Source organism: Nannospalax galili, unplaced genomic scaffold, assembly GCF_000622305.1.
Source record: "Nannospalax galili isolate Female #2095 unplaced genomic scaffold, S.galili_v1.0 scaffold649, whole genome shotgun sequence".
Classification (NCBI taxonomy): domain Eukaryota; kingdom Metazoa; phylum Chordata; class Mammalia; order Rodentia; family Spalacidae; genus Nannospalax; species Nannospalax galili.
In genome coordinates, this window is record NW_008359093.1 from 1,442,307 (window position 1) to 1,452,699 (window position 10,393).

The 10,393-nt window shown below is 53.9% G+C and overlaps 2 protein-coding genes across 5 annotated transcripts; one reads left to right on the top strand and one right to left on the bottom strand.

Moving 5' to 3' along the window:
- Position 1: 1 nt before the first annotated feature.
- Positions 2-5,947, top strand: Trim28 (tripartite motif containing 28; the record flags this gene model as incomplete). The annotated part of the gene is made up of 17 exons (XM_008822824.2): positions 2-293; positions 576-688; positions 863-995; positions 2,683-2,818; positions 2,901-3,017; positions 3,089-3,203; positions 3,319-3,465; positions 3,562-3,676; positions 3,762-3,868; positions 3,971-4,007; positions 4,095-4,140; positions 4,225-4,477; positions 4,563-4,879; positions 4,959-5,082; positions 5,168-5,254; positions 5,343-5,480; positions 5,564-5,947. Coding segments are annotated over 17 exons (2,454 nt in total), but the record flags the coding sequence as incomplete, so codon positions are not given.
- A 663-nt stretch (positions 5,948-6,610) lies between these two features.
- Positions 6,611-9,741, bottom strand: Chmp2a (charged multivesicular body protein 2A). Of its 4 annotated transcripts, none has more exons than XM_008822788.3 (6): positions 9,597-9,741; positions 8,801-9,014; positions 7,280-7,459; positions 7,077-7,207; positions 6,938-6,999; positions 6,611-6,851 (listed from the first exon to the last, which is right to left on the bottom strand). In XM_008822788.3, the coding sequence occupies exons 2-6, from the start codon at positions 8,966-8,968 to the stop codon at positions 6,724-6,726; spliced, it is 669 nt and encodes a 222-aa protein (XP_008821010.1). In that variant the 5' UTR covers positions 8,969-9,014; positions 9,597-9,741; the 3' UTR covers positions 6,611-6,723. The 4 variants fall into 4 exon arrangements, with proteins under 4 accessions (XP_008821010.1, XP_008821012.1, XP_008821011.1 ...); XM_008822790.3 differs by having other exon boundaries at positions 6,711-6,851; positions 8,801-8,992; positions 9,597-9,732; XM_008822789.3 differs by lacking the exon at positions 9,597-9,741 and adding an exon at positions 9,459-9,580 and having other exon boundaries at positions 6,711-6,851.
- Between the last annotated feature and the right edge of the window lie 652 nt (positions 9,742-10,393).

Below are 10,393 nucleotides of genomic sequence, written 5' to 3' on the forward strand. Positions count from 1 at the left end.
ATCCGGCAGCCCGGGTTCGGGTGAGGGTCCGGCGGGCAGCGAGAAGCGCCCGGCTGCGTCTTCCGCTGCAGGGTCGGCGGCGGCCTCGGCTTCGGCGTCGTCGCCCGCGGGGGGCGGTGGCGAGGCGCAGGAGCTGCTGGAACACTGCGGCGTGTGTCGCGAGCGCTTGCGCCCCGAGAGAGAGCCGCGGCTGCTCCCCTGCTTGCATTCGGCCTGTAGTGCCTGCCTGGGGCCCGCTGCACCGGCCGCGGCCAACAGTTCGGGGGATGGCGGCGCTGCAGGCGACGGCTCGGGTGAGTCCTGGGTGGCCGGGCGCCCCTCCCCCTCCCTGCAGCCGGGACTCGGGACTGCGCCTGTGCGAGTGTCTGGGGGTGGGGGGAAGACCCTCCGGACAGGGTTTGGGCCTGGCGGTGGTGCAAGGGGAGCGGATTCTTGGCCTCTGCATGGACCCTGAGCTAGACCATGTCGGATTTAAGTCCGAGGAAAATGAATGCCCAGGAATGGCAGAGGGAGTCTGGTCCAGTAGGACCATTGGGGGTACAGCTTAGTGTTTTCACGCGTCCCTGTCTCAGCAGTGGTGGACTGCCCAGTGTGCAAGCAACAGTGCTTCTCCAAAGACATCGTGGAGAATTACTTCATGCGTGATAGTGGCAGCAAGGCTTCCTCTGACTCTCAGGATGCCAACCAGGTGTGTCCTGTAGGACATCTTGCCCATGGGGACGGGGCATCTGCCTGTAGACGCCTCAGTGGTTCCTTTCTGTGTCAACTCTCAAGTCTTTGGGAGGGCCGTTCGGATTTCAGGACATTGTGTTAATTTTAGGTTGCTTTTTCTGCCTGTTGTGACCTTGCCTTTCTTTGACAGTGCTGCACTAGCTGTGAGGATAACGCCCCAGCCACCAGCTATTGTGTGGAGTGCTCTGAGCCACTGTGTGAGACCTGCGTGGAGGCCCACCAGCGGGTGAAGTACACCAAGGACCACACTGTGCGCTCCACTGGTATGTGAGGGTGGAAGTTATCTTAGTTTCTTATAATGCATATTTGCATTTAGTGGGTGGGACTGGGTGGTTCTTTAGGCACCTGGAGGGCCTGAGGGCAAAACTCCTAAGACTGGGATGCCTGGGTTCTGCTCTGCACACTCTGGGTGTCTAGGTGGGAGCAAAAAGGCCACAGTCAGGGAGTGCTTAGGATTTCTGACTGCTGCAGTGGGTACAGAAGATTGAAGGAAGCCAGGCCTCAGAGGGGTCCTGGTCCAGGTCCTGGTCCTGGTGATGGGCAACTCAGCCTATGCAACTAATGGGAAGCAATATTGGACTTTGAGATTTGGGAATTCCCTGGCACCTGGCCTTTGACTGCTGGGAAAAGTGAGGGTTCCAAAAAGGGCGAGCCTCTGCAACATCCTAACTAATGGTCAAGTGGGCATGTCCAGGTTTTTAGGGGTATATGGTGGCTTTGGTGTGGAGTAAGTCTTGGTTTGTTCCAGACATCCTCATCATGTGATAGCATGGTTTCTTCCAGGCCCAGATGACACACCACTGGTATGAAGATAGTAATGGAGGATAGAGGGTGACTAGCCAGGAGTGATAAGGGATCCGCAGGTTCTGTCTTCGAGCAGTTCTAGGCAGATCAGGGTGCCAGGGTTGGGGGACATGAAAGAAGCTGAGGCCTAGCTGATCTGTGCTTCAGTAATAACAGTTTGGACTTGAACTGGATTAGCATTGGGCAGGAAAGGAAGGGACTGACATGCCCAGTCACTTTTGGGTGGTGGAGTGGGAACAGGGTCTCCCTAAAAAGATCAGCCTGTTTCTGCCTCCCCAATGCTGAGATTAAAAGGCCTAGACCACCACACCCAGTCTTTAGTAAGACCTGTGCTTACTGTAGCCTCAGCAGGCCTGAATTCCTGCTTCCATATATGCCAAGGCCTGGGATTGCAGGCACTTGTGACTCTGTCTGGCATTTTGGGGGAGACAGCCTTACTGTATAATAACCGTGACTGCTCTGGAACTCAGCGTGTAAATTAGGCTTCTCTTTTTGCCCTACTGGGATCATAGGCATGAACCACCACAACTTCCTTTTTTGAGATAGGGTCTTACTCTGTCCCTAGCTGACTTCAAATTCAGAGATTACCTGCCTCTGTCTCCTGAGTCCTAGGATTAATAGGTGTGCACCACAACACCCCCCCCTTTTTTTTTTAAACTATAAAGCCAAATCCAGCCTTTAATTCACTGTAGTTAAGTTCAAGTTTGTCTTGAACTTGTGATATGCCACCCTCAGCTTTGTAGGTGCTGAAGTGTAGTCACCTGGACAAAATTCTAGGAAATAGATCTGGGCATAGTGGTGTAGTATGCCTTTCATTCCAGCATTTGGAGACAGGTAGGTGGATCTGTGGGCTAGAGGCCAGCCTCTTTACATAGTAAATTCCAGCCTAGGCTGGGGCTTCAGGAAGATCCTGTCTCAATAGTAAGGGGATTTCCTTTGCATAGACTTGATTTATTCTTTACAATGTTCCTGGTGTAAGTTTAAAGAAGTGTGGTATGTTCCTGATAGCTCTGTTGATTCTTTCCTCTTAATAGGTGGGCCAAAGTTGTGGGATGAACAAGAAATAGAGTCACAAGGGTTTTTGACTGCTGCTTGGGGTGGAGATGGTTAAGGGCAAGATCTAGCTGCATGGTTGCTATTTTCCAGGTCCTGCCAAGACTCGAGATGGTGAGCGCACTGTCTATTGTAATGTGCACAAGCATGAACCCCTTGTGCTGTTTTGTGAGAGCTGTGACACTCTGACCTGCCGCGACTGCCAGCTTAACGCCCACAAGGACCACCAGTGAGTCTCAAGGCACAGTGGGTAGGTGGATGCCATCCTTTGCTGGGTTGGCATGCAAGCTTACTTCATCTGTTCTTCTTAGGTACCAGTTCCTAGAGGATGCAGTGAGGAACCAACGTAAGCTGCTGGCTTCACTGGTGAAACGCCTTGGGGATAAGCATGCCACACTGCAGAAGAACACCAAGGAGGTTCGCAGCTCGTAAGTGCGGGTGCCAGGGCTAAGGGGGTCCCAGGGGAAGATTTCCTAGCCTGACTTGTCTTGTCTGCTAGGATCCGCCAGGTGTCTGATGTACAGAAGCGTGTGCAGGTAGATGTCAAGATGGCCATTCTGCAGATCATGAAGGAGCTGAATAAGCGGGGCCGAGTTCTGGTCAATGATGCCCAGGTAAATTTTACACAGGTGGGAGGGTGTTGGGCAACTTCTGCTGATGCCATCCAGGATGGAGGAAGATCTTTCCCCTCCTGCCTTCCTTACTGACCTGGTTTCTCTTGCCCTGCAGAAGGTGACTGAGGGGCAGCAGGAGCGTCTGGAACGCCAGCACTGGACAATGACCAAGATCCAGAAGCATCAGGAGCACATCTTGCGCTTTGCCTCTTGGGCTCTAGAGAGTGATAACAACACGGCCCTCCTGCTTTCCAAGAAGCTGGTGTGTGGTGGTGGGCTTCATACAGGTGGCCCCTCAGTGCCCTGGAACCCTATTAGTTGCCATCATGTTCACACCCCTACCTTTTTGCCCCACTAGATCTATTTCCAGCTGCATCGTGCCCTCAAAATGATTGTGGATCCTGTGGAACCACATGGTGAGATGAAGTTTCAGTGGGACCTCAATGCCTGGACCAAGAGTGCCGAGGCCTTCGGTAGGTCCCAGTCCTTTGCTTTTGTGCTACCTGCATAGCAACATAGGTACTGCATTTACTTCGATTTTTCTGGATTTTTTTCCAGGCAAGATTGTGGCCGAGCGTCCTGGTAGTAACTCCACAGGTCCTGGGCCCATGGCTCCTCCAAGAGCCCCAGGACCTTTGAGCAAGCAAGGCTCTGGCAGTAGCCAGGTAAGCTGGTGGGGAGAGGAAAGGAACCAGGGTGGGGCATGGCCCCAGGGTCTCAAGGAGTTCCTGCCCCACTAATGTTCACATGCTGTTTTGTCTATATAGCCCATGGAGGTACAGGAGGGGTATGGCTTTGGGTCAGGTAAGTGGTTTTACCTGGGAGATTGGACAGGCCCTGGTGAGTACATTTCGTCTGCCCTCTCTGCCACATTCTCTGTCTTCTGAGCAGATGATCCCTACTCAAGTGCAGAGCCCCATGTGTCAGGCATGAAGAGGTGAGTACAGTGGCAGCCCTCTGGTAGTAGGTGGGTGAGAACAGGGATGGATGCATAGATGCTCATGACAGTTTACCCCTATAGGGCCCGCTCAGGTGAGGGAGAGGTGAGTGGTCTCATGCGAAAGGTGCCACGTGTGAGTCTTGAACGCCTGGATCTGGATCTGACTGCTGATAGCCAGCCACCAGTTTTCAAGGTCTTCCCAGGCAGCACCACTGAGGACTACAACCTCATTGTTATTGAGCGTGGGGCTGCTGCTGCAGCTGCTGGTCAGGCTGGGACTGTTCCCCCAGGAGCCCCCGGTGCCCCACCCCTTCCTGGCATGGCTATTGTCAAGGTGAGCCTGTCTTGTGTAGTACTGATTGGAGAGTGGCTCCTCTCACCCAGATATGCACTCTTGAATGCTTCTAATTATCTTGTAGGAAGAAGAGACGGAGGCTGCCATTGGGGCCCCTACTGCTACTGAGGGCCCTGAGACCAAACCTGTGTTGATGGCTCTGGGTGAAGGTCCTGGTGCTGAGGGCCCCCGCCTGGCTTCACCTAGTGGCAGCACCAGCTCAGGCCTGGAAGTGGTGGCTCCTGAGGGTACCTCAGCCCCAGTGGGTGGCCCAGGTACCCTGGATGATAGTGCCACTATCTGCCGTGTCTGCCAGAAGCCAGGTGACCTGGTCATGTGTAACCAGTGCGAGTTTTGTTTCCACCTGGATTGCCACCTGCCTGCCCTGCAGGATGTGCCAGGGTGCGTTTGAGGCTGGATGGGGTCAGACGGGTATGGGGGACTGGGTTACCATCTTTTAGATTCTTTCCTTTCACCCTAGGGAAGAGTGGAGCTGCTCACTTTGCCACGTGCTCCCTGACCTAAAGGAGGAAGATGGAAGCCTTAGCCTGGATGGGGCGGACAGTACTGGCGTGGTGGCTAAGCTCTCTCCAGCCAACCAGCGGGTGAGGGCTGAGTGCAGGTGTTGGGTGGCCCAGTAGCTGTAGCCCTCCTCCACGCTACAGCCCTGACATCTCTTGTACTGTCTAGAAATGTGAGCGCGTCCTGCTGGCCCTGTTCTGCCATGAACCCTGCCGCCCCCTGCACCAGTTGGCGACTGACTCTACCTTCTCCCTGGTGAGCCCTAGAATGGGTGATTGGGGTTGACCAGGGAGGTGCTGGATGCCAGCCTCATTTTCAATGCCGGTGCTGTCTCTCCTTGTAGGATCAGCCCGGTGGCACCCTGGACCTGACCCTGATACGTGCCCGCCTCCAAGAGAAGCTGTCACCCCCATACAGCTCCCCTCAGGAGTTTGCCCAAGACGTGGGCCGCATGTTCAAACAGTTCAACAAGCTGACTGAGGTGAGCCTGTGGAATGAAGGGGAGGAAGCAGTAGGGGAAGAAAAGTCAGGACCCACCTACTCACCTACTGTACTTGATTCCAGGACAAGGCAGATGTGCAGTCCATCATCGGCCTGCAGCGCTTCTTTGAGACGCGCATGAATGATGCCTTTGGTGATACCAAGTTCTCTGCTGTGCTGGTGGAGCCCCCACCACTGAACCTGCCCAGTGCTGGCCTAAGTTCTCAGGAGCTGTCGGGTGGCCCTGGTGATGGTCCCTGAAGCTTGGGCTCCTGTGTCCTGGCCGGCCCAGCTCTGGTCTATCTTTCAACCCCATGTGCCCTCTTCTTTCCCCTGGTGGCCTGACTCCTCCCTGGTGGCCCCATCCCTCAGTCCCTTCTCACAAAATGGTTTTTACTTCTGTGGATTTAATAAAAACTTCACCAGTGGCTCAGGCCTCTGTTGGGGTACTGTGATCCTGGGGATTTAGGCTCTGTCTGGTACCTGTCTATCAATGTTAAACAATGATGGCCCCTAGGGACCTTTTCCTCTGGGAGGAATGGGGAATGATGTTCTCTGGGACCTCACCTGGCCCCTGGTTTGGGAAGGGGGCCATTTACTGTGAAGGATTTGCGTACTGGAGACCTATCAGTGTTGGCCATGGTCAGACCTGGGCAGTGGGGTGAGTCCTCAAGTGCACCAGATAGCCAGTGACCTCATGGCTGGAGTTACTCAGTAGATAGGTATTATTCTGAACTGGTTTCTGTGCTGAGACTTATCCCCATTTGGAATCCTGAGAGCCAGTTGTTATTGACCTGTATCTTGGCTCCCCAAGTTGGGCTGATAACCATCTGTTGTGTAGATTATATTAGGCTATCACAGGTCAAACCTTGTGGAAGATGGAGGCTTGCATTACCCGGATGCCACCATCCCGTTTGGATGACTGGCTTAAAAAGAGCTATCTGGTTGGCCTGTCCCAGAAGATCTTGGAATTGGGCTGAGTTGCAGTGGAGCAGGGCCAACACCTGATTAGTCCTCACTTTACACATTTCATGTGTGGCCATCTTGCCTACTGTCCTAAGCCCCAGCCAGCCACGGTGGAGTTAACTCTCAGACCGTGTCTGGCCTCACAAGGCCAGTCACACATTTGGAAATTAGTACTTAAATTTATTACAGGGGGGTAGTCACAAAGGCTGTCCAAGTTTCTTTATTACAGGAGAGACAAGGCAAGACCCTTGGCATCCAGCCCCATGCAGGGGGGCTGTTCAATCCCTGCGCAGGTTCTTGAGCCTTTCTTCCAAGTCTGCATCAGCATCAGCCAGAGCTGAGGCTGTGGCTTCAGCTTTCTTTCCACCAGCAGCCACACTGAGTGAGCCCCCAGTGGAGGGGAGGTCTGCAGAGTAGAGGGTTAGGCCACAGATCAGGAAAGGGCTGCGGCTGGACTCTTGGGTGGATAATAAAATGGGTTTGGATACTCACTTGATAGCTCGTCAGTCAGGCTCAGTCCCAGCTCATCCAGAACCTGGGATACAACAGCATCACTAGGAAAGAGGAGGAACCCTGTGAGCCATGAGTGGGTGGGGGCCTTGAAACCACCCCCACTTTCCTATTCCCACACCTCTCCTCTTCATCATCTTCATCACCCATGGCATCATCAATGGCATCGTTCATCATCTCTTCCTTCATGTCCATGATCTCTGCCTGTCGTTCAAACTCCATCATGATCTTCTGGATTTGGGGTAATTTCAGCTGGAAGGGGAGGGGAGTGGTAAATGTGCTGCCAAGGGTCAATGAGGATGACAAGGGTGGGGAGAAGCGCACCTGTCTGTTCATGGTGCCCATGGCCTTTGTAACACCCTTCATGGCTTGTGCCATTGAGTTGTTGGATTTCAGAGTCTGTATCTTGAGGGACACAGCCTGGATATTGGCCCGCATCAACACAAACTTGCGCACATATCTCCGAGTGCGCACCAGGTCTTTTGCCATGATGCGTACAGCATCCTGCAGGGTGGACAAGAATTACAAAGGATGAAGCTGTGAGGTTATGCTCCATTCCTGCTGTGGTCTCCAATATCTTGGTGGAAGTGAACTCCAACCCCAGTGATCGAGTGATCACTCCACTCAGGGACATTACTCTCCAGCCACCTATGTAGTCCAGGCTAGCCTTTAAGTCGCAATTCTGCCTCAGTCTTCCTAGATTACTGGTGTGGGCCTTTTAAATATGTGTATGAGTACTGCCTGCATATAAGTGCACCCATGTGCAATACCTGAGGAGGTCAGAAGAGGGTGTCAGATACCCTGGAACTGGGCATTATGGATGGTTATTAGCCACCATGTGGGTGCTGGGAATCAAACACGGATCCTCTGCAAGAGCAGCCAGTGCTCTTAGCCAGATAGCTGAGCTGTATCTCCAGCCCCAAATGTGGGCCTCTTTCTGATCATCGTATGCTGGAGGCTAATCCTTACTGCTCTATCCCCTTCCATGTCCAGAGTCACTTTCTTGGACTTCCACAATGTTTTCTAAGTTTTGACTTCTAGGCAACACAAAGGTTCTGCCTTAGGCTGGGAATGTAGCTCAGTGGTAGAGCTTTACACACACAGACTCCTGAAGTCCAATCCCTAATACTGAAAAACCCCAAAACAAACCATCCTGATGCTTCTACTGTGACTGTATCTAGAATCATAAATCCAAGGTCCTGGCTTTTTTCTTTTTTTTTTTTGGTCTTTTTGAGACAGGGTCTCCCTGTAGCCCCTGCTGGTCTAGAACTCACTATGTAGCCCAGGCTGGCCTTGAACTCACAGAGATTGCCTGCCTCTGTCTCCCGAGTGCTGGGATTAAAGGCATGCCCCACCAGCCTGGCAAATCCAGTTTTTATTCCCTACCCACATGCTCCCTGTACCTTTCAGCAAATGGTACCTCTGACCAACTGTTGGGGCCCAAATCACCCACAAAAGGCTTTGCCCCCTTTTTGGTGTTCTTATGCCCATCTCCCTGTCCTGGGCCTTCTGGCTTTTCTGACAGGGTTTGCTAATTCTTGTCAATCATCCAGCTCAGCACCACTGTGGTCCCACATTACCCTGAATGGTCTGGCCCATGTTCACTTAGCTCACTGGCTGCTGTTTACTATGCTAACATTCGCTACTGTCTGCTTGATGGAGACTAGCTCTCCTGCAGGCTCACTATTCTGTGAAAGGATCCTTTCTAAGCCCACAAATTAGGCATCCCTGTTTAGCCTTCACTTTGCATTCTTCAAGAACTTATCTTTCAGTGTTTCTTCATCACAACAGTGGTGGAGATGGCACCTTGCCCTGTGTCCCTGCCCCTGACCACTTGACACTTACCATCTGGCCCTGCTTGGCCATCTTTTTGATGTCCGCAATGATTTTCTTTTCCTGGGTTTCTAGCTTCTGTCGCTCCCGGTCCAGCTCCCTCATGGCTCGGTTCAGGGCCCGCTGGTTCTGTCGCAGGAGTTCTTCTGGCGTCTTCCGGCGCCCAAACAACAGGTCCATGGTGGTAGGACTCCACAGCCAGCCCTGGGACAGATGTCACACCTAGCTGTAGGGGATGGGGCCCAGGACAGTAAGTCAGAACAGGGTCAAATAGTTGGGCTGGGGCTGGGGACAGTATGAAATGAGAGGCCCAGAGGGGCAAAAGTGGACAGCCAGAAGTTAAAGTTAACCACTTTTCTGGCTCCCATTACCTTGTCCCATAGGTGGTAGGGGGCTCTTTTCAGACCTAAGGATGTGTCCTGGAGTATACCAGAGACTCAGACGTGAGTGGGCACCCTGGAGTATTTGGGACTCAGTAGTGCGGAGAGGGCAATTGCTGGGACTCCCGGTAAGGGAGGACAGGATGGGGTGTGCTCTGAATGCCAACAGGGTGGAAGTGGGGGGGGGTCTATGATGGGCCGTGCGCTTGGCTCTGGGGAAGGAGACCGTAGACACTGAGGCACACTGCACCCCGAGGACAGGGTCTGGGGGTGTCGGGGAGCCTGAGTACCGAAGGCAGGCAGACTCCGGGACCCTGATATTGAGGACAGGGTCGGGCGGAGGGCGTGGCATCCGATGCCTCAGCCGAGAAACCCCCTCCCTACGCCGCCACCCAACTGGGACCTGCAGCCCAGCAGGGGCCACTCACCGGAGCTGAGACGGGGTCTTACTTCCGTTTCCGGGTCACGCCCCCTATCTCTCCGCTGCCTGGCGCCCCCACCAAAGAAGGCCTCAGTTCGGTAGCCACTGCAGTCGCGGCCTCCGTTTCCGGATTATACGATCTGACGTCACACGACCCACCCACTCCCGGAATGCTGGGAGACGGCAGAACGCACGCGCACAGCCAGCTCCTTAGCGCACGCGCGAAGGATCCCGCACCTCTGCGGAAGATCGGAGTTCCGCCCTAACAAGCTTGGCCAGGCCTCCAGAGGGAGTGGAGCACTTTATGCGCGCTGTGGCCTACTCTGGAGGGCTGCATCCCACCCGTTTTAGAGCACAGTCCATTTAAGGACTGTGGCTTGTGGCCTCGAGCTGTGCTGGACAGGGGCCAGATCCATGGTCCTGCACATGGCATAATGGGGCAAGCCTGAAGATGACTCGTCGGTTCTCTTATGATGAGATCAGTGGATTCTGTCTGTCCTTGCTTGCTTCTCAAGTGCAGTCCCACCCAACCCACGGCTGCCCCAGGCACCTGCAGCCCGTAGTTAGTTGTGGGGCAATCCAACATCTTCCATCGGTTCCATCATAACTGCTGATGGACCTTACCCATCCCTCCCACCCCACAGAAGGAAGAGGCAGAGGCCATGCAGTAACATTCACCTTTAATAGCCTGGTGGGACCTCCAGTGGTGGAAGGGTAGGTTGTTTGGGCCCAGCTACCCAGGACCATTGCCCATCCACCCCACAGCCAAGGGTGGGGGTGGGGGGGCCGGACAGCACCCAGCGT